This window comes from Rutilus rutilus (assembly GCF_951802725.1).
Source record: "Rutilus rutilus genome assembly, chromosome: 11".
In the NCBI taxonomy this organism is placed as follows: Eukaryota; Metazoa; Chordata; class Actinopteri; order Cypriniformes; family Leuciscidae; genus Rutilus; species Rutilus rutilus.
This window is the reverse complement of record NC_140216.1, coordinates 828,984-853,594: the sequence shown is the minus strand read 5'-3', so window position 1 is coordinate 853,594 and position 24,611 is coordinate 828,984. Positions and strand designations below refer to the sequence as shown.

Here is a 24,611-nt window from a genome sequence, read left to right as displayed (position 1 = left end):
ACTGAAAAGATTCTACGATAAAGATATCGCTTTCTTACTCAAACGGACTTTTTCCCCTCATGAATATATGATTGAGCTGAAGAATGAAACCATATACCTGCATATTAATGAGCAATAATCACACTCATGGTCATGCGAAATGCCTCTATATCTGTATCAGGCGAGCTGCAGTGTTCATTTTGCGTGAATATATTGTTTTATCGATAAAATTAAACGCTAATTTCACAATTAAGCGCTTTTCATAAATATGGCTGTTTTCCAGGACTTACATTTCAAAGAGTCAAATTCAAGCACTTCAAGCACCTTATGGTTCAGACAAGGTGCTAAAAACTCACAGTGGTGCTTTAAAACAGCCATATTCATGAGGTCCTTGAAAAGCGCTTGGTAAAGTCATGAGCTTCACCATCAGAGGTTTGGAGGAAGTTGATGCCACTGAATAATAAGATAATAGGCCACATGCATGAGGCCGTGCAGTGAGAGCATGGTCTGCCAGAGAGCAAGCTGCTGTGTGTGTGTATGCGCTCAGCCTGCAGTTATGACCCATTTCCCTCAGTTCAGTCGCACGTCTGCAGTCGCAGTGTTTGAGCCGTGACAGAATCCCTGAGGGACTCGCTGTCAGACGCCGGCACACAGATCCAGTGTGGCACATCCGAGCGGCTGCCCAGAGCCACACACACACACACACACACACACGAATTTGTTTCCTAGTTTGACAAGGTCAATTATCTTCAAAAGAGCATTTTTTTTAGGGATCATGGGTTAAAATAAAATGTTGCATGGTCAACATGTTGCAGAACCCACAGCTCGCTTAAAAATGCGTCACAAATGAACCCAGAATTAAATGATTGTGATTTTAACGGTAAAAGACTGTAAAAATGCTGCTTTTTAATCGGTTAACAGAAAGTTTCCGGACTATATGCGGTGAATACCTGTGATCTAACTGTACATTTACAGTAAAACACTGTTCAAATTACAGTTTTTGGAAGTGAAAAATAAGTCAGTGTATAATTTACAGTGAAAATCCATAAATTGACTTTCCCACAATCCCCTGCGTGACGCTCCACATCTGATGTGCTTTTGCTGAGAAAACCAAGTGTAAAACTAAATGCACATTAGGGTTTTATGTTACACTTAATGTTGTTAATTCAATGTTTATTACATTTTTAAAATCTCGTGTGTGTGTGTGTGTGAGAGAGAGAGCAGCTTCTATATTATTATTAACTTTCTTCTGGAAAAGCTGTTTGTGATGAGCTTTGATTGATCATGTGACTCATCTCCACTGTGATTGGTGGTTGTCAGTGTGTTAAATTGGTTCAAAACAGATATTAGTACTTCAATCGGTCGGTAAATTAACTTATCAGTTAATGAAATATGTTTTTTACTGTAAATCTAAGTCTGTAAACCCTAAAATGTTGCTACCGTATTTTTTTCTGGCAACCACATTTACCGTGATTATTTTGACAGTGAACGCAGGAGTGGATATCAACACTTCAAAGCCCCTCATTGTTCATAACAATATTACAATCTCTACCCCATAACATGTTTTAGAGCCTGACATGATTAGAAAGATGTAGATCCATTATAAAAATGAACCAAAAATAAATAAATAACGTGTTTAGGTCTTAGAAGTGTGTTGAGGGCCTCTGGTGGCCCCGGACCCCTGGTGGAGAACCACTGCTAAACAGCCACAAATTAGTGCCTAAAGAAAGGCTGATTAATGAAAGAAAAGAAATGACAGAGTTCTGGTTCAGACCCAGAAGCTGAGAAAGAGCAGATTAATCCTCATATAACGAGTAACAGCAGATCATTCGTCTGGATAAGCTTCACTTAAAGCAGGTTAGGGCGTTAGAATACACGGCATTAAAGCTCAAACATCCTCCAAACATTAAAAGGCAGTAGAAATGCATATAGATTTAAAATACACTTTAATTTACAATTTTATAAAAACAAATAAAATTACAATCACTTAAAAGACAAAAATCGCAATATGTACATGATACAAATAATCTAAAACAAGCCAAACTCAATGTATGGACAGATATAAGTATGTACTGATTGTTAGTAATACTGTGAGGGATGCTGGGACGGTCAGTTCTCCAGGAAGCTGAAGATGCTCCGTGGAGGTCCGGCCGGCTTGATGGCGTTCCCGAGACACGGGCGTTTGGCAGCAGGACCGGCAGAGTCCAGTCCGCGCTTCTTCATCTGATGAAGTAATTTACTCATACTTCAGAACTGATCATCATACACCAGTACACAGTTAGACATCTCTCTTTAGTGCTGAGGTCATACAACACTGAGCTGTGATCATCATTCTGAGACTACAGCGCCATCCAGTGGTACAGTTGTGAACTACATCCAAGAATTATGATTGGCTCTGGTTTATGTTATGTTATGTTAACTCCAAAGTAAAATATCCCTCTAAAGGTAAAGCATAAATAACAAACATCTTAAAGAATGACTTCATTTCAGAATTAAAATCTCCCGATTATTTACTCTCCCCCTCGTCATCCAAGATGTTCATGTCTTTCTTTCTAGAGTCAAAAAGAAATGCAGGTTTTTGAGGAAAACATTCCAGGATGTTCCTCCATATAGTGTCTTCAGTGGGGTCCAACGGGTCGAAGGTCCAGATGTGAGTTTCAGTGCAGCTTCAGAGTCTCGACACGATCCAGACGAGGAATAAGAGTCTTATCTAGACAAACCAGCGGACATTTTATAACAAAATAAACATTTATATACTTTTATAAGCACAAATGCTGGTCTTGCACTCGCTGTGATGCGACACACATTACGTAATCAGGTTGAAAGGTCATGCGGGTCAGAAATGTAGGATAGGGCGAAAAACTCCCTCTCATTTTCTCCTCCAACTTCAAAATCGTCCGACATCGTTGTTTTACCTTTTATTTATTTGTTTTGTAAATAGCGTTTGACTCAGTCTTTGCACGTTCGCTTTATAAACACTGGGGCTGTTCTTACGCCTACGTCACGCTTGACCTTTCAACCTGATTACGTAATGTGTGTCGCATCACAGCGAGTGCAAGATCAGCATTTGTGATTAAAAGTATATAAATGTTTATTTTGTTATAAAATGTCCGCTGGTTTGTCTAGATAAGACTCTTATTCCTCGGCTGGATCGTGTCGAGACTCTGAAGCTGCACTGAAACTCACATCTGGACCTTCGACCCGTTGGACCCCATTGAAGACACTATATGGAGGAACATCCTGGAGTGTTTTCCTTAATGTCTTTTCCACTGAAGAAAGAAAGACATGAATATCTTGGATGAAGTGTGGGAGAGTAAGTCATCAGGAGAAGTGAGCGACTCCTTCAGTGATCAGGCGAGCTGTACCTGTTTTCTGGGCCCCTGTGACGTCGACGGCTCTTTCTCCGGGGACAGGGTTTGGAAGAGGAAACCTCGTGAGTTCCTGGGGGCCAGTGGGTTACTGTCCGAGATATTGGCCAACTTCTGCAGCACTGCTCGAGGATGGCTGAGCAACGAGCCTCTCTTCACCTGCACACCAGCGAGAGAGAGAGAGAGAGAGAGAGAGAGAGGAGAGAGAGAGAGAGAGAGAGAGAGAGAGAGCATCTGAGGATATTTTCATGGCAAAAATTAAATCACAAAAACACAAATATCATATAAATACAACAAAACTAAGCAAACAAACACAAGTCATATTATAATTTTTTTTTTGAAAAACCTTTTCAGGGACAATCTGACTAAAAGTCCTTCAGTGAAATAACTTCATAAAAGAGCATCTGCTAGTATTAAACCCAGGACAGTCCAACAGAATGTGTTTAACAGAGAGGGGGAATCTACAACACATGCTGGTCTTCACCTTTAAGCAAACAAGCCCGAGTCAAACGTGCGTGACCTATGCGACCTCTGGTGAACACTGGATCAGATCAGGTTCAAGAGTGATTAAAACTCGGTTTGAAGTTTCCGGATGAATCTCATATAGCTTATTATCATTTCGTCTAGAAAGCTTATTTTATTTCAGTTAGATTTATTTTTCAAATTTGTTATGCAATTATTTTATTTATTTATTTATTGTTTTTTACCTTTAAATGACTAGATTTGATCAATAAATAATAAATAAACAGTAATTTAAGCACATTCCTCACATTTTCAACTTAAATAAAAAATAACTCACAATTTTAATGCATAAGCCTTTTAATTCAGCTCTAAATATCTTACGTTGTGTGTCTCTGCAGACCTCTTGTGGAAAATAAATAATAATATTTATTTATTTATTTATACAGGTAAGTTGACATGAATATAAGATGATATTTCATGACTCTAGATGGCCTTATAGCTCTATATGGAGCAAATGAGCTGTTCCTCTGGGTCCTAAAGTCAGTTCGCTTCAGTCTGCATTCAGATACACATGTAGACATTATAAAATAATTTTTTGGTAAAGATTTAGCATTTTTATTTTGAATTGAGCATTTTTAGGTTTTTCTATGTGTACTGAAGCATTCCTCGCATTACATTCATTCCTAAGGGGGTCAAATTGACCCGCGAGTGACAGATGTTACTTTTTTTAAATTTCAACCACATAACTTCTCGAATATATATATATATATATATATATATATATATATATATATATATATATATATATATATATATATATATATATATATATATATATATATATATATATATATATATATATATATATATATATATATATATATATATATATATATAGTTTCAGGTCAAAATGACCCGAGGGAAGGAAAATTAAGTTGAAAAAAATGTAGGCTAACAGCTTCAACAGAAGCTCGTGGCTCAGAGTACGGCTGTCTTCAACGGTTTCAGTTATTATTAAAAATCCGTTTCCCTATAGAGATAATGAAGGGGGTTTTGTCCCAGAACCCGAGTGTTGTGCTTTACACAGGAGTGTGTGTGTGTCGAGTTACTGACCACAGTGGGCTGGAATGGCTTTCTGAACTGGTTGGTGTTGGGAGCCGCTTTCTCTTGCAGAGGAACAGCTGGAGGGTCTGGAAACAGGGTTAATACGGGTTAAAAACCTTCAACTCTTTTTATTAGCAGCGTGTCCGGCAGAAAGACACACATGATAACCAGCGCTGCAGGGGGTTACACACTGCACAGACAATAACTAAGTCAGTATTGATTCTGACGTGTAAGTTCAGCTTGTTCTTGTTCAGAGAAATGCCAGTGCATGTGCGCACCTCTCTTCTGAAGCGTCTTAGCCGTTAGCTTCTTGGCTAGCTTCATAAATTGACTGTCCTCGTCTCCAATCTTCTCTTCATCTTCTGCATCTGCATCCTCTCCCTTCTTGGCCCGAGCTTCAGTCTACAGAACAGAGCCCGAGTCAGATCGGCACGAGCATGTACACTAAACATTTAGGGCTGGGCAACGACTACTCTCATCCAAAGATGTTGTCTACATAATATATATGTGTGTGTGTGTGTGTGTGTGTGCTGTGTGCAATTATTGTGTGTATATAAATACACACACATGCATGTATATATTGAAGAAAATGTGTTTATTTATATTATATATAAATATTTTATTTATATATTTATGTATAAATATATACACAGTATATACATGAAATATTTCTTAAATATACACATGCATGTGTGTATTTATATATACAAAATAATTGCACACACACACACACACACACACACACACACACACATATATATATATATTATGTAGACAACATCTTTGGATGAGAGTAGTCGTTGCCCAGCCCTAAAAACACTGGTTTCTTCCTCACGCACCTGCTCTCTCATCCACTGGTCCCTCTCGATACGTTCTTTACGTCTTTGTAATTCAATTTGATCGATTTCTTCCTCTTCCTCTTCCTCGTCTCCGTCAGGACCCATTCCACCAAACTCAAAGTTATCATCTGGTCAAAACACAAAAACTACATGAAAAAAACGGTACAGTCATGCTTTTATTCCCCTGAGCCTGAGCATCCAGAGGTGCGGATCACCAGCACTGATCACCAGCTGAACTCACCGATGTTCTTCCAGCGGAAACGGCGAGCTCGTCCGGGTCCGTCAGAATGCAGATCTCCATCAGCGAGGTACCGCTCCTGATAAAGCCTCAGTTTACGCTTGTCATCATCCAAGATCTGCTTCCTGAAGGGAGAAGGTAATAATGAGCCTCATGTCCTTTATTTAGGGATAGTTTTAAAGACCATGATGTGGAGAAGTGCAGCTATGAGGTTTAGCCTTTTCATGTACATCGGTCATTCGCTTCTTCAGTCAGCTTTGACAGATTTAAATCTGCACATTTATGATATTTTAACCTTTATATATATATATATATATATATATATATATATATATATATATATAAAAAAAAAAATCCCGAATCGTTTTAAATATATGCTTCATCTTTCATTTTAAATTCTTACATTTGATCAATTAAATTAGAATAAGACACCGTAGAGCTGTTACTGTTACGTTGCTAAATGGCCACGGTTACCTGCTGCTGAGTGCGGTTTATTTCTATCTGTTTTTAATTTCCTATACAGATCACGTGAGGTCCCGCCGGCTGTGATTGTGGGCGGGGCAACTGCTTTAAAGACGCCCAGTCTGGAGACCGTGGGCTCTCTCTCACTTCCCATCTGCTCCTAGCAGGCGGAGCACAAGCTCCGACGCGTGCTCGGCCTGCTGCTTCCTTTGAACTTGTTTAGAGCTTGGTTCAATGTTGGTTTCACAAGCACGATCCCGATATGGGATTATTGTTTGTTAGTTTATTGTATTTATTTTACAGCTGGTGGTAACTGGTGATGGGTTTTTGCATATTATTTAGTATAGATTAGTGGAGAGCAGGAGAAAGAGGACCCGGAAGACTCACACAAACTCTGTCTTTTGTTTTGAACGGGAGGCAGGCAAGTTTCATCCGCTTTGAAGAATAGTGTGGGTCAGGGTTTTCTTTTGTTTTTGTTATGTTTATTTTTGCCACCATGCTCTGCGTACGCTAAGGCGTATCACTTAATTAAAATTATTTATTTACACTGTCATCGAATCTCTGTGGTCTTTTATATGTTATGCCGATCCATAAATAATTTGATGGGTTCGTAACAGTTACCAATAATAAAAAATAAAATTTAAATGCATTAAATAATGTTATGAGATTGTTTTAAACATTTTTTCAATATACAAATAAGTGCTGGAAAGAATTGTAGTTTTAAACTAAACCACCAGTAGGTGTCGGCAGGTGACCGTCTAAACCAGCGAGTCATTGAGTCATTCAGACGATTCGCTCAGGAATGAGGCAGTTGTTAATGAATCGATCACTGAATCTTTGACTCGACCGACTCGTTGAAACGGCTGATTCCCTCAGGAATGAAACACGGTTGAGTTGCTGTGAGATGCGCTGTGGTTCTGCTGTGATCTTTGTTTGGAACTACTTTGGCTGCTGAAACAGGACAAAAACAGTGAATATTGCATCTAAAATGCAAGTAACTTAATATTAAGTAATATATTAACTGTCATATGAAATCAGTGTTTTCACATTTTCAGTCGTGATGGTATTCAGCACTCTCAGTCGTGTGACGTTGCTCTATCATATGAGAAGAGTTCATTATTGTTGTTATTATTATTGCTATTCTTACTATTATTGTATTATTATACAAGACTATATTATCATATCTTCCTCATCCTCCAGTTATTTTTTACTATTATTATCATCATCATCATCATTATTGTTGTCATCAATTTTTTTTATTACGTCTGTTGTACATCTGTAAGATGTTCCTCTGTTAAGATACTTCCACACACACCCAGTTACACACACACACTGTTGGCTGTTGTTATGCATGTTTCGTTGGCTGTATGCCAACTGTAACTTACATTTTTTTGCATAAAAAAAAAAAAAAAAACTGTCATATGTTATAAATAAAGAAACTCCATGATTTTGCAGTAAAAATTCTAAATGCTGCATTTTAATGTGAGCTGCACTCATTTGTTTCCATTTCTCCTCATGAGGCTGTGAAAGCCTCAACGGCACAACATTGTTACCATCAGTACATTACATATTATATTATTATTCACAATCAATCGCCACTTACACTATGCAGAATTATTCTTGCGTTTTGGTGATTGCCTAGTTATTTTGTTGTTGTTGTTGATGTTTTAATCAGGCGACTGTCCGGTCAAGCAAGCAAAAAGCTTTCACTCCACCTGTCCCGGACAAGCGTTAATATTGAGCATATTGAATATAATGTCGAGCCCTGTTTAGGGCATTTATAACACTTTGTTGGAGTTGACTGACTATATAGCATGAGCTTGGGTAAATAGGTTGACTCCTCCATGTGGTACACTGACGTCACAACAGTTTTGTCCAGTAGCAGCCATGCAAAGCTACCAAACAAGCATTTCAGCTGTAGAGCAAGTCCTCACCTGTTCCAGCACCTACTAGAGGCAGGGTTCCCACACCTCGGTGAACCTCAAACTCAAGGACTTTCCAGGTCCAATACCATCTAATGTTTAACATTCACATCAAGTGAGAGCAACGTTACATCGTGTTACCTTGTAAGATACATTGTTACGTTTCATGAACGTCATGGCAACGTACAACACAAACTACCTCACGCGGGAAACACTTAACGCAACGCGTAAATGCGTGTAACTAACGGTAATCAAGCAAGCTAGTGTGCGTAGGCCATGAAGTGTTGGTGAAACAACACATTAGCGGAGGGAATAATATGGAACTTTATCCAGAAAACTTTTTGCACAAAATAAATTAGACTTTTATATGGTTTCCAGGGCCTGTATCTGTGTGCGTTTACTCTCAAGAACTTTCCAGGGCCTGTATCTGTGTGCGTTTACTCTCAAGAACTTTCCAGGGCCTTGAATCTTTTTTATTTTTTTTAGATTCACAAACTTTCAAGGATTTCAAGGACCCGTGGGAACCCTGTACAGAGCAACTCAAAGTCAAAGATGGCGTTTCTTACATGTGAATTTTGTTAACTTGGTCCATGAGTTCCTCGTCTGATGGCAAATCTTCTTGTATCTCCTCCTCCTCGTATTCATCACCAGCTTCATCATCCTCATCCTCACTGCCTACATCACTGCCAGAAAGCTCCGCCTCGGACTCCACAAACTGGGCCATACGGCTGTTGGGACACAAATAACACGTATAGATGCCAATATACACATATAAAATATATTCGTTAGCAATAATTCAACGTCTGTCACACTAAAACACAGTCGTCAACATTTGAAGTGGATCAGAATCTTTCTTTAAAGTTATAAATTAATTTTGAACAATACCCGTTCTTGTCTTAGGACAACTTTGATTAACTTCTTTGATCCACTTCAAATTTTGACACCTGTACTTTCAAATAACAGTGACATTATTCAGAAATAGACCTACATTTTCTTCTTGCCAGGGCGTCGCCCAAAAACAGCTTCCCGTTCCTCATCCTCTTCATTTTCAGTTTCCTCCTCTTCGGGATCTGATTTATCCTCATTTTCCTCCTTAAATAAAACAAATTGTTCAATTCCCCCTGTGGTGAAAATCCAGCTTTTAATGTTGTTTATGTGTCTATGTGGTGTTTTTAATCTGCTTTAAGACAAAGCATGTGTAAATTCGTCAACCAGTGGATCTCTGAGCTGAGTGAGTGAGTGAGTGGAGGCGGGGCTCATTTGCATATTCATAGCACCACGCATACTAAATGAGGCAAGGGTGTCGAGTTACAGTCAAGATATTTTAAGCCATGAAGAATTTTTTTTTTTTTAAGGAAAAAACATTTAAATATGTCATTTTGGTGATCAAAGATGAGTTTTAAGGGATACAATTATTGACTACAGGGGGACTTTAACAACACTGAGCATTGAAAAGACTAGTAGCAAATACAGGCAAAACAGAAACGTATTCACATTGGGCAAAGCAATTTCTATTATTTTCTAATATCTACCTTTTCACTGAGGCTGTCTTCGTCTGACACGAACCGAAACTCACAGTCGTCCTCCTCCTCCTCCTCTTCCTCTTGTTCTTCGGTTAAGGTCTTGTCCCTGTTAATATGGGCACAGTTAGAAGCAAGTAGCATTTGGAGGGACAAAAAACAAACAAATGAAGAATACATGTGAACTGATTATTAGGCTTGGGTCTCGTCTGAATTTTATCAATTCCTAATTTCAATTCCAATAAGGTAAAAAAAAAAAAAAAAAAAAGATATTCACATTTAGTCTGATTGCAAAACATTTAATTGTAGCTGAATATCATGAACACAAATCCACAGGCTGAAGAACACTTACACAACGAACGTTTGCATGTGAAAAACAACCAGCCTAACTAACATGCATTTCAAACGTTATTAAAAACAAGTAAACACTTAGTAATTAAACAAGAACAAATATAAAAAATTTGCAATCGCAACAAATAGATACAACTGACTAAAGATACGATTGAAATAAACAGTGTTTTAAGATTTTCAGGCACAGAAACTAATCAAATGTAAAATAACACTGCACTTTATAAATAAAATATACATTACAAATATAGTTATAAAAGTTATTCAGTCAAGAACAAGTGAATCTTCTCTTTGTCTTTTGTTGTTTGATTAGTGTTATTATAGAGACGGCAGCAGGAATATTAGGCTGCTGTCACTTTAAGAGCTGCAAGGATCCAATATACTGATACACACACACACACACACACACACACACACACACACACACACACACACACACACACACACACACAGCACTGAAAACAGCTTGAAACTGAATGGTTTAAAGACATATTGAAATGCGCAAGGAATCTAAACTATTCGATTCCCAACCCTACTGCTTATAGCTGGTTACCTGTTTGCTTCAGACGGCTTTTCAAAGGCAGGACTGGAGACGGATCGCAGTGGAGAGGCAGCTAAAAAGAGGTTATATAATACAGTGTTACCTACAAAACCTGTACGTGTATCCTTACACCCTCAGTGTAAACAACAACAAAGCAAGACTTACACGGGCTTCCGGTGAACTTGCCAGAACAGAGAGCCAGCAGCTGGTCCATGTCGTTGCTCTCCCCTCTCCGCTCCTCGGGCTCTAAAGCCTTGTTCTTCTCCCTGGGCTTCCCGGCCGGATCCTCAGGCTGAGTGGTGAACGCTCCCGAACACAAACCCATCAGCTCATCCTCCACTCCAGGCTGGGTCTGGCCCGACCCGAAGGCCCCGGAGCAGAGCCCCAGGAGCTCGCCCATGTTGGCGTCCATGGCGTTCTCGTCCAGGCTGTCTAGTATGAGCTGGCGTTTGTGGGATCGGCTGGGAACGCCTCGAGGGCCGGCGTTCAGGAAGCCATCGGCATCCAGCAGCTGAGAGTGTGTGTCGGCATCGAGTAACTGAGAGTGTGTGTCGTCCTCCAGAGAGAAGCGACCCTGGGAGTCTCCGGCCCGAGTCACGGCACACTCGCTCGGGGAAGAGGGAGCGTAAAGGTCCTGGGAATCCTCCACCGGGAGCGAGAGGGAGGGTTCCGACATCTTACCCGAGCTCTGAAGAAGAAGATTCATTCATTCATATTAAGTATCTGTTAAATGAGCAATATAACAAATCATCACTGTCATATACAACTGAAACTCAACTGACCACTGTTTCCTCTTTACCAGGTTTATACAAAGTACTAATGTAGAAGACAGTGGTGGTGGAACGGATCACAAAATTCATGGGTCGGATCATTTATGGTTTTAGAGACACGGATCGGATCCTTTTCCGGATCAGCAAATAAAATAGGGGGGGGGGGGGGGGGGGGTAACTTTGCTTTTCATTTATTACTTAAAGTTCACTTGAAGTTCTTCGATACCACATCAAAAACTACTAGCCTAACAGATGAAGTTCAAACATTATTAACCCTTTAGAACCTGAAGCTAAAATAGGTGTTTTTCCACATATTTTGATTGTAAAATTCTAAAACAATGTGCTATCTTCATGTGCAAGGTGTCATCTTTCTCAGGAAAAAAAATAGCTTTCAACAAATTACAGTTATTGCCCATTACTGTGTGCGCGGAGTTTGTAAATGGAATTTAAATAGACAAAAATAAAAAAAACGAGAATGAATTTACTGATTTTTATTTAGAAAAGAAAAACTGATTTAAATCATGAACGAAAGAAACTAACACTTTAAAGTTGATAATTTAGGACACTTTTTTTCATACACGCACACATACACATGCATGCATACATAGGAACGCACACGCACACACCACATGCTAAGACATGTGAAAGAGTAACGGCCATCCGCTTCCCAAGTTTCATTCAAAATCATCCCAATCCCGTCTTCTGCTGTCTGACACTTCTTTCGCCATGTATTTGTTCGATTCTTTTATTATTTTATGCAATCCAAAACACTCTAACCTGCCGCGCGTCGCAGAGTCCGGCACGGGTCCGATTTTGTAAATCCGCACCTGCAGTGCTTAAAACCGCATCCGACCCGTTTCCCGACAGCAGCACTAATTAAAATCCGCACCCGACCCGCTTAAAATAGAACCGACACCCGACCCGCACCCGAAATAAAATCAGTTTAGCCAATTACATTATAGACAATTCCAAAAATGTTTATTGCCAGGCCATACAGAAGTTATTACACGACAATTACACAACTTCAGCCGAAGCTGTCAAAAGGACAGGGACATGAAGAACATGGCTAACGTCACCACAAAACTGAGTAGCCTGTAACATTTTACCAGTCGAACAGACGCGGCTACAACACTATATCTGCCACGCAGTTTCGTCGTCTGACAATTTTGGGTTCAAACACGCCCTGCACACCACACATACTAAACAGTGTTAAAATTGAAAAAATACTGCTCGATAGAACTGCTTGGTTTGTTACCACAGTTACCTGCGTGCTTCCTCGGCGATGAAGCTCCACATTTGCGGCTATCCAACACTAAATGCAGCAAAGCCTTTCACAATATCTTCTTCAGATAACTCCAGATTTCTCCCACACACTGGACTTGATTTTTGATGACGTATTGTCGACAACTTTACAATCTCCACTAGCTATTCTTTTCTTCAGCTCCTCAGCATCCATCTCGACGACTGCAAGCAGATCGCGCGCGCGGTTATGATGAATTTTTAAAAGTGAAAGTAGCCTAGGTAACGTTATAGATGGGCTACTGGGAGGGCGTGGCGCGGGGGCACAAATAAACTGATGTGGATTTTAAATTATTTTATCAACTTGAAATACAGGCATATTTTTGTAGATGTGTTCCTAAAAATATGCATATATTTTTACGTTTGCATGTGGTTGTTTTAAACCCGTGTTTCCCCCGTGTCCGACCCGACCCGACCCGCACCCGTATCCGGCACAGTTGGATATTTTTCACCCGTTTGAGCAAAATTTGCGGGTCACCCGTCGGGTACCCGAACCCGTGCAGGACTCTAGCGCATCGCATCTCTCTGTTCAAATCCTTCCATCCTGCGCTGCTGTCATTTGCAGATGGAAAGCATGAAATTACCGTAATAAGATAACGTAATATATTGCCGAAAAGCGCATGTTGTCGACTGTCAGGGGCAATTTGAATGGTTTTGATAGTGTAAACAGTTGAAGAGTTATGGTAAAATGAATACAGCTTGCTGGTATGTGTCGGCGACGACACAGCCGGTTTAAAAGGGTTAAAAACATGGTATAAAGTCCCACTTTTGCACGATATTCACATGTTTGGAGTTTCACCTGTAAGTGCAGTAAGTGGCTCACCTTGGAGGCGGAGCCGAGGAAGCTGGGCCTGAAGAGGCAGGGAGAGGGAGAGCGAAACACACTGTGGGACAGGCCTCGACCGGCCGCGCGGTTCACTGGCTGATATGATGGGATCATCGAACCCATCAGCTCAAAGCTACTGTTGTGACTGCTGTCCTTCGCCAGCGACAGGGTGTCATCCTCCTCTGTGAAGACAGCCAAAGTTCAGTCGGAGTTCACATGCATTTCATATATTAATAGGGTTAGGGTGACAAATTTCACGATTCGTTTCGATTCACAAGACTCCGGGTTCGTACAGATACGGTAAAAGAAAATCCAGGACTTTTTAAGCACTACTTTTTTGGTTTTCAAAGAGCAGAGATCGCACTTATCAAACAATATCTTACGTTTTTTTGTTTTTACTCAAATTACAGATATAAAGTTATCCAAAATACCACTTGCAACGTATTAAATGATATATATTAAATACAAAGTTTATAATCAATTATTGTTCAATAAATCTTATTTTATATTAGAATGTTGGTGTACTTCGTATCAAGAAAAGGTCTGATGGGGGTTTATCAGATGGGCTGCAGTGTTCATTTTGCACTAAAAGATTGCATTTGTGCTTCATATATATATATATATATATATATATATATATATATATATGACTACAATTTCAAGAAGTCAAATTCAAGTACTTTAAGCACCTTGTACGAACCCTGAAGACTGTGATTCAAGTCATTTACAATTACGATATTATTTTGATATACATCGATTACATGAGACATGATTGATTTCAGAAAGTTGCTCTGTATCTTTCATCATTCCTTCTGATGTTCATCATGTTTATTTGCTGCTGTAACTAGTAAAGAGGAAGAGATGATCTGTTCAACTGAGGCGCTACATTAAACACACACAAACTGCTGAGACTTTGTTTCATATCAAAAGTATGGAAGCTTATTGTGATTATTGGATGGCAGGAGCTACGAATAATGTTTAGTGAAGATTTGTTCCCGCAAAACATAATAGACTAAAAGATCGATTCTTGGGATTTAAGAATCAATATCGGTTCATCAAAATTAAAATAGATTCAAATTGAGAAATCAACATTTTCAACTCAAAACGAGGCTGTAATATCCATATTCACTCACCCATTTTATTGTAGGCTTCACTGCCAGCAGCTCCTGATCTTCTCACACCATCCCTGGACAGAAGACATTATATTAGTATGGACTGCAGAGAGTGTGTTGCAGCCTCTGCTCGTGAGACGAACACACACCCTGTGCGGGAACAGGAGTTTCCGGCAAACAGCATTAATGTTCCATCGGCGTCTGCAGGAGTCGGAGAGGCACTCTTGAAGCCTGGAGAGGGGCACGTTTTCACCGAAACTTCATCTTCACCTTCCTCCTTGTCCAATGCCTCCTCTTCATCACCTCCACCCCCCAACAATTCATCAACACCCTGAAAAGGAATGGAACAAACCGTTAAATAAATGACTATGAATTGAGAGAAGTCACGTAGAAATACAGTGTTTCCCCTAGGATGTTTTTCAGGCGGGGTTGTAGTAAACCACTAGTGTCCCGGAGCGGGCGTGTTACGGAGACGTGGTGTCAAAAAATGTTGTAATCAAAAAGCATGTCTAATTAATTGAAATCATGAAACTTATACAATTATTAAACTTTACAAAAATTTAATTTTTTTTTTTTTTTTTATGAAATGTTTTTTCCCACACAATTTTTTGACAAATGAAGACATAAAACATGAATTTAATTTAATTAAATACATGTAAATAAATTTCAATCATGAAATTAAAGAAACTTCCTGTCAAACAACGTGTTGCACAAGTAGCTTTACTGTTAATTAAAACATGGAAGAAAAATGTATTATTCATTAAAAAATAAAGTTGATGAGAACTTATTTGTATCACTGAGACGCATCAGAGTTCTCCTGTACAACAGTGACATACTTCTGTCAAGCTAAACCGAACTTACTTGGACGGGTTGCCATGAAGACCTTCGAGTTTGTGTGTTTGACATGATGTCACAAAGTGACTTTCAGAGCAGATCTAGAGTCTGGAGATGAAGTTCATGCATTCATGTCCTCATATTAGGCAACGATACATTTGTGACAGTGTGTGTGTGTGTGTGTGTGTGTGTGTGTGTGCGTGTGGTAAATGAAACCATTCGTCTGCACCATTCATTCACACAGAACATGCAGGATTCATATTTAATTAGTCTTTTTGCAGTTTAATATTCACACACACTAGTCTATATCGCGATCTGATTGCAAGTGTGCTGAACTGCTTTCTATTTATTCAGCAAAAAAAATGTACAAATTATGTGTTATACAGTAAATCCCGTTTTTATGACTGGATTCGGCGATTCCGTCCTTGTTTTCTGCATCGTGAAAAGCACAGCCTCTAGAGTTACTACATGGAGCGCGCGTACGTGTTTTTTCTTTTTCATAATGTTTTGTCATTCTTTAACAATGGTAGCAGAAACACCGAAATATATTGATCTATTTCTAGTACCTCTTCATCCTCTGACTCGGTCATCTCTTCCTCCTCCTCCTCCTCGTCGCCACAATCCTCATTATCGAGACGATGCAGAGCCGCTCTGCGCTCCCTCTCCTCCTTTCTGCGGATGGCCATGGCTTGTTGCAAGCGAGTCTTCAACAACACCAGTTTCTCCCCTAAAGATGCACACGAGGAGTGAACGAGAGAAGACATTGCAACAGCTTCTATACCTGCGTATCAAAGCACTGAGACACTAGGAGACACTTTACCAGCAAATGATTTAATTTAGTGGAATAAAAAAAACTTCATGGTTTTAAAATATTTCTGCTTCAAACTGTTTTTATTTAATAATTATGTAATTATGTGTATTATTCACTGAATTAAATGCCAGATTAAATTTATTTTGCAACAAAATACCAATAAAAACCAGAATGAAAACATTGAGGGAGCCTAAATATGCACTCTTACAACATCGAAAACATCACAATCCAAACACCATAAAGTAAAGTCATAATTAAATTAGCGCTCACAATTAAATCCCCATAATCACATTAAGCCATATTCCTGTTTTACAGCCTCAAGTTTAAAACCTCTTGAAATGATACTTAAGACTTTCTTTAAGAAGATATTTATATTTGACAAAACTGACTTTTAAAAACCCATGTGGACCTACTTTTTATTCCAACACACATTTTTCAGTTCACACACACATCTATTTTTAGTGGCAAAAGCGAGAGAAATGCTCGCACTATCGAGCCCTGTGTGGGAAATGATGTGCCTGTACCTGGTTTGACTTTTGCAGGCTCGTCCTCTCCCTCGTTGACCGTGATCGTGATCGACTCGGAGAGCAGTTCCTCCTGTCCTGAGGGGGCGCTGTCTTTCCTCACAACATTCAGCTGCAAAGTGCGCTCGCGTTTAGGCCGAGGAGCAGGCTGGACGTGCTTCATGAAGCGTTCCTGTAGTGCTTTCAGAGCTGTGTCACACACACACACACACACACACACACACACACACACACACACACACACACACAAATATGATTCTAGGACTTTTCAAGCACTACTTTTCTGGTTTTGAAGGACTACAATCAGAGATCTCACTTGTTGAATAATATCTTTATATCTTTCAAATTCTAAAAAAGGTAAATAAACTAAAAACAAAATGGTACAATTAAAGTGCAGCAGATGCAATGACTGTGACTTTAACCATTGAAAAGATATTCTTATTCTTATTCAAACAGATTTTTTTCCCTCATGAATATATGATTGAGCTGAAGAATGAAAGCTGTATCAAATACTTGGATATTAATGAGCAATATCACACTCATAGCCATGCGAAATGGCTCTATATCTGTATCAGACGAGCTGCAGCGTTAATTTTGTGTGAAAAGATTGTTTTATCAATAAAATTTCACCTATTTTCTTTAAATAATTCAAGCACTTTTAAAGTACCTTCTCATAAATATGGTTTTCCAGGACTTACATTTCAGAAAGTCAAATTCAAGCACCGAACCCTGTAAACACAATCATCATGTCCAAAAGCTCACCTGGGTTTTCCTGAGGCGGCTCCAGCTGCACAAACGCCCCCTCGTCTGCACACAGCTTCGCCACCGGAGGGGGGTCGAGGCCGAGCTCGCGTAGTCTGGCTAGTTTATCCCTTCGAGGTTTGAGAACATGAGATGACGTCTGAGTCGACTGCTTCTCTCGGTCCTCGTCTGAGTGTTTATCTCCCTCGGCTTCTTGCTCAACGCGAGCGTCTTTCTCTTGACCCACAGGTTTGAGTTCATCAGTGCTCGTTTCATGTTCCACTCGTGCTTCGTTGGAGGTCTGTGGTTTCCCACCATTAGTAGGACTGGTGTCCGTGTCTTCCAGAGACAGAGATGTTGTGGACGAATGGTTATCCAGAGAGGACTCTGTTGGAGGGCTTAATTCCTGCTGAGGTTTCGTGGCTTGATCTGGAGGTAGATGTGCATTAGTCTCTAAAATACAAGCCTGGTACTTGGCAGACCTTGAGGATGGGTGAGAAAGAGATCATATTGGTTATTTCTACCGGCAAGTCAAAGTCATGTCACCTTTATTTATACAGCATTTATATTTCAAAGCAGCTTTACAGAGATAACAGGAAAATAATGCAACAAAGTTTGTTTCGGTTGTACAGGAGATCTAGAAAAAAATAGCGTCATAGTCCAGCTTAAGTAAGTTCAGTTCATTTATATATATATATCCGCTCTGGAGTAAACAGTGATGTCATCGTCCAGCTCAGTTCTCGTATAATGGTGTCAATGCAGGAGATCAAATATATTGATGAATAAGTGAAAACTAAGCAAGCCAAAAGTGAACCAAAGGCCACAAAAGCGTATGAATGAGATAAATGAGCTCATTAGTGACAGAACGGACAAGACTTTAATCTCATACTTGAGCAAAGCCATGGCAGGACCCTCGGGGCGAGCTCTTCTCTTGAAGAACTGGTCGATACTTTTGGGTTCTGGCATGTGATATGGCAGATTCAGCATGGACTCTGCAAACACACAAGAGAAAGAAATGGAAGAAATTAACTTTATTATTATTATTATGAGATGATATTTGCCCTGTCTACACCTCCAGTAGTCTCTTCTGCTCACCAAGGCTGCATTTATTTGATCAAAAATACTGTACAAATTTTGAAATATTATGACAAATTTAAAAAAGCTGTTCTCTATGTGAATATACAGTAAAGTGTAATTTATTCCTGTGATCAAAGCTGAATGTTCAGCATCATTACTCCAGTCTTCAGTGTCACATGATCCTTCACACATCACTCTAATATGATGATCTGATGCTCAAGAAACAGTTCTGATTATTATCAGTGTTGAAAACATTATGCTTCATATTTCTGTGTAAACCGTGTCCAGTCTTTGCATGTGATTGAGTCTTCTAGACTGACCTCGCACCAGTCTCTGGCTCTCGCTGTGAAGCTGCTTGATTGCCTCCTTGCTGGCTCTCGCCGCTTTCCTCTCCTGAAAACACAGTTTGTTCAGTAAAAACACAAGTCAGTGATTCACAATTAACTAGGGGTGTCACATGTCACAATATATGGCAACACAAAAATGAAACCATATGTGTTGTGGATAGTTCACCCAAAATAAAAATTACCGTGTGAGGAAAAAATTCAAGTTTTCAGAGTTTTAGTGTCAGTACTACATTAAACTACTATATATAATGTTGAATATAATGCAATGGGGGAATATTTGTGGCTCCTGGTAATGCCAGATATCTTGTGGCCTACATTATTTTAAATACATCTAGTCAGTGACTGAGATCAAGAATATTCATCTACAATAATTCAGTGTTTTCAGCTTCAGAATCATGAATATGTATATTCTGGTGTCTCTATTGTCCTGTGCTTTGAGTTTCAGCACCAAGTCCAAGCCTATTCATTTACACACACGATGTAACACCAAATTTAGCATTTTAAATCAACAGTAAATTTTGTGTTAACCTTTAACCATATGTCTTGGAGTATCGCGCTAATATCGTATCGTGAGTTCAGTATCGTGACATGAGGGTTTCGTTACAGCCCTACAATGAACACGATCAACAACACCGCATGACACTCCCACCTTTCGCTGTGGCTTGTTCTCTTGCTCCTCGTCGCCACTGAACTCAGACACACGAGCCTATAGACAAGTAATAATACAAAAGTAGCCATTAGTAACGCATTCAGATTTGCGTAGACGTTTTCAACACGGAAACCTGAATTCTGCGCTTACTCTGTGCTTGGCCTTCTTCTTCACAGCAGATCGGATGGCATCAAGAGACTCTTCCTCCTCCTCCTCCTCAGAGTCTTCCTCTAACTGGGCATCGAACAGATCAGAGTCTCCCAGCAAACAGCCGCTGTCATTCAGTGCTTTGACTGGAAGGGCCTCCTTAAAATAGGGGAAAACCAATGGAATTGAATGAATAAATAAACAAAGAAGTATACTTCATTGTATTTGAAATATATTCAAATAACAATTTTTTTATTACTTTTATTAAAAGTATATTAGCATAATACTTTTACCTCTTTTCACAATACAACTTTTAACACACTTTTAAAATAATTGTACTTTAGAAAAAAATATACTTTTTATTTTTGAAAAGTGTATTTATTTATAAATGTAACTTTACTTAAACATATTTTAGGTATATTTTTAACTGCGTGTTGGAAATGATCATTGTAACAATGCATTGAAAATATACTTTCAAAATACATTATAATATACAATAGTATATTGTATTAAGTATAGCTAAGTAATATTTGTTTATTAATGTGCATTTGTTATTGAAGCCAAAGTGTGCAATTTGTAGTATTTGGAATAAGCCAAAGGAGCATTTACTTTTTACTCGCATATAATAACACTTATGATACATCGCTCGTATGTTTCGAAGACACTCGTAATGAACTTATAATGTACTTGTAACTCAAATAAAGTACACTTTAATATCACTAATCAAGCATGTAATTAGTCCCTACACAGGAGTATACTTGAAGTTGTTCCAATTTAGCACACAAAAGTACACTAATACACTTAAAGTTACGCTTTACTACAATTTAATCACAACTATAATATACTTAGTACAAAATTAGTTGTTTCAAAACAGCACACTTCAAGTTAGCTAATCATTAGCACACTTGAAGTATACTTGATTCCTCCAGGGTTGTGAAACGCTCACAGTTGTTACACGATCCGAACACACACACCTCTGCTTTCTCCTTCAGTCGTTTAACAAGAGCAGCGCTGCGTTTCTCTTTTTCTTTGCGCCTTTCTGACTTCTCCCTCTTCTTCTTTGCTTCTTTTGGTTTGATTTGAACGTCCGCTTTCTCAGGCTCGCTCTCATCGCTCTCCATCATCGAGATCCGGGACACTCGTTTCCCTCGCTTGTCTTTGATGCTCTGGGTCTCGTCGGTCTTCGTCTGCTCGTCGCTGGACTCGGACAGAACCAGAGCGTTCTCCATCCCCGCCTCCTCCAGATCCCCGTCGCTGTCGCTGTCCTGCAGGGCCTTTCGAGAGCGGCCCTTACGACTGACGCCGATCTCTTCATCTGAATCTGGAACATAATGCATCTTTATTGATTTAGGTGTCACTAATCAGAGTGAGTTTCCCGTACAACACCGTAACTTCACTACTGCAGTACGATGCGTCGTTGAAGAAATCAACTATAGTCACGACTGTTTCCCGAAACCATGTTGTCGCAAATTGGTCGTTCAACCACATTGGATAATGATGTCACGCAGGTGCTGGAGTAATAACTACTCTTAATGAATCTGTTTGAGATTGAATTAAGTGCCAAAGCATTACTTCAGCTCATTCATCAAGGCAGTGATTCGTCAAATCCTCAGTCGATTCTCTTCTAGAACGGCACGTTATCTTACAGTCGACATGAAACGGAAGTTGCGATCGTGTTTTCTTCACTATTGTGATGGATATTTGAGTCCAACAGCTTTTGGAACAAGAACAAATGGATGTTCTTAAATCAGATGGGAGTGGATTATTGCTGGTGTGGACTATTTATTCTGAAGCAATTTTTCATCAGCGTTTTTAAATCAGCTTTTACAAACTTAAATCTGCATTTGCTTTGAGAACGCGCAACACTTCTGCTGGGATCTTTGTCTGGAACTATTTTCAGTGGCGAAATAGAACAAGAACAGTCAATATTGTGGATAAAATGGAAGTAACTATAAAGTCAATAGTCAAAATATGTAACATTTGCAATCGTGATCATATTTGGCAAAACAGCTCCTCGGTTATATCATGTTATACGTAAGAAAACTCAACATTTTGATATTTTACCTCAGAATGTTTCTTCTGTGAGAGTCTTTACGTGTGCTGTTACGCTCATTTGTTTTGATTTCTCCACGAAAGTCTCTCACAGCGCGAGTTTCATCAGCACAACCTTGTTACCAGAAACACACTATTCATGATCAATCACCGTTTCCACTGAAACTATTAAAAGCAGAATAATTCTTGCGTTTCGATGCTTCCCTAGTTATTTTGAGTCACTGAAGTTTTAACCGGGCTACTTTTCCGGTAGGGCAAGTAAAATTCTCTTCCACTCAAATCCACTTGTCAAGCACTAGATCGGATGTCTGTGGTTTGCTATTGGTCGATCACACGCGAGTGACAGGTAGCCCCGCCCTCGCGCCAGTAAACACATCATCAGAGACAAGATGTCATTGCAAAAGGCTGGGGATTTTAATTAAAAATTACAAGGGCACATAAATAAATAAATAAAACTAGTGATGTGAATGAACATCTATAATAAATACAGCACTGTTCCATAAAAATAAGAATTGTCAGTTTTGATTTCATGGTGACTTTAAAAAAGGGATAGTTCACCCAGAAATGAAAATTACTCCATGATTTACTCACCCTGAAGTCATCCTAGGTGTATATGACATTCTTCTGTCAGACGAACACAATCGGAGTTGAATTAAAAAAATGTGGCTCTTCCAAGCTTAATAATGGCTGTGAATGGCCGTTTCTGTTTTGAAGTCCATCAAAGTGCATCTATCCATGATAAAAGTGCATCTATCCATCATAAAAGTGCATCTATCCATCATAAAAGTGCATCTATCCATCATAAAAGTGCATCTATCCATCATAAAAGTCCATCTATCCATGATAAAATTATGTAGGACGCTCCAGTGAGAATATGCGCTATCCTCTGCGCTTCCACCACCCACCAGATCTTATGCTACGTCGACATCATACGCGGGAACATCAGTCTCTCGTGAACGTGCGTACGACAGTTAGCGGAAGTTAGAGATTACAGTTTGTAAAGTTTTAAATATGGATATTTTTCTTACACAAACACATAGCTTCGCTTCAGAAGGCCTTTATTAACCCCCCGGAGCCTGTGGAGCACTTTATGATGGATAGATGCACTTTTATGGACTTCAAAACAGAAACAGCCATTCACTGCCATTATAAACGCATACCATTATAATACTTTTTTTTTAATATAACTCCTATTGTATTCGTCTGAAAGAATATTGTCAATTACACCTAAGATGACTTGAGGGTGAGTAAATCATGGGCTAATTTTAACTTTTGGGTGAACTATCCCTTTAACTCTCCTACCTTGTTGGCTCTCGGTGATCGTGTTGCTGTCAATCACCGGCTGCTCCATCGGGGAACCCATGCCACTGTCGGAATCACTCTCAGCTGTTCGTCTTTCGGACAGATCTACAGCCTACAACAGATAACATTCACGTTTATACCATTCTGACAAACTACCAGTGCACATAAAACCAATAACGTTCAATTTGATGAATCGCGCGCTTTTGAAAACACAACAGAATGTAAACATCGCATTGGTGACTACACAACTATTACGAGCAGAAAGCTACCTACACTGTATTTATAGCTCTTTTTATCTGCTGTAAACACTATATAGAATATAATTAAAATAAATTCAAAATCTGGCAACAACGAGCATAAAGCAAATAAAGTTAGCACAATTTCCCTCAGGCCTTACGTTATAAAGAACAGGATGAATAGCTAAGCTGGCTAGCTAAACACAAATAACCTGATGAATTCATTCAAAACTTCTATCACCTGTCGGGAGAATTATTTCTTAGCTTCTACTTGTTTACTGAAAGTAGTCATTTATATGTATTTGTGAGGTCATTTGCTGTTATTGCGCTCTGATACGTTACCCGCTCACAGAGAAGAGAGCTCATCTTTCAGGTCGAGTCTTGAGCTTTATTCGGTGCAAAACTACATCAATCGCACGAGGAAGTCACTCCACCGACGTATAAACGCAGTAAACGCGATCTTTAGATTCAAAACGTCATAAAGTTAAAATGTAAATGTTATTTTTACAATGCCAAAACGTATACATCCAACTCCCGCCCGATAGCAATAGAACTTCAGCCTTCGCGCGCTGAGCTCGAGCGCTTTTCTTTAACTGTCTACGTCATTCTTTTCGAGCCTCGCTATTGGACGAACGGTTGTTGGGCGCTCATGGGCTGTGCTGATTGGACAGGACTGTCAGCAGTGAAACACCAATAACGCTTAGGATTGGTCAACGCTGACTGTAAATGGACAACAACAGAGTTCCAGCATATAATTGTGGGACAGGAAGGATATTTCCATTATAAAACACATCAGATGCAGGCTTTTTCAGCTAATAAATAAAGAACAAATAAAGATAACAAATAAATAAAATACATTAATTTGCGATCGATCAATCAAGACACGTGCCGAATGTCACTTACAACAGAAATTAAAGGGCGCGTAGCAGATTTTCCCTGGATTTAGATGGTCCACTGAACCATGTGGAGTTCCTAAAATCAAATTAAGTAATAAAACACGCGACTTGATGAGCATTCGTGCGCCTCACCGCCCAAACCTTTATCATTTTCCCTTTGAGTGTCAATGTGCGCGTCCACCAACCGAATTTCGCGTCCTCGCGC

General features: G+C 39.3%; 1 protein-coding gene across 2 annotated transcripts; it reads right to left on the bottom strand.

Moving 5' to 3' along the window:
• Positions 1 to 1,909: 1,909 nt before the first annotated feature.
• Positions 1,910 to 24,569, bottom strand: clspn (claspin). Of its 2 annotated transcripts, none has more exons than XM_084424063.1 (24): positions 23,853 to 24,569; positions 23,275 to 23,386; positions 20,895 to 21,241; positions 19,924 to 20,079; positions 19,774 to 19,830; positions 19,098 to 19,170; positions 18,590 to 18,692; positions 17,722 to 18,182; positions 16,960 to 17,148; positions 16,191 to 16,351; positions 14,940 to 15,121; positions 14,812 to 14,864; positions 13,676 to 13,860; positions 10,949 to 11,471; positions 10,796 to 10,856; positions 9,907 to 10,003; positions 9,363 to 9,466; positions 8,941 to 9,102; positions 5,994 to 6,115; positions 5,753 to 5,880; positions 5,192 to 5,315; positions 4,923 to 4,999; positions 3,345 to 3,506; positions 1,910 to 2,202 (listed from the first exon to the last, which is right to left on the bottom strand). In XM_084424063.1, exons 1-24 carry the CDS (start codon positions 23,874 to 23,876, stop codon positions 2,089 to 2,091), a joined length of 3,777 nt encoding a protein of 1,258 aa, XP_084280189.1. In that variant the 5' UTR covers positions 23,877 to 24,569; the 3' UTR covers positions 1,910 to 2,088. The 2 variants fall into 2 exon arrangements, with proteins under 2 accessions (XP_084280189.1, XP_084280190.1); XM_084424064.1 differs by having other exon boundaries at positions 24,414 to 24,547.
• Positions 24,570 to 24,611: the final 42 nt, after the last annotated feature.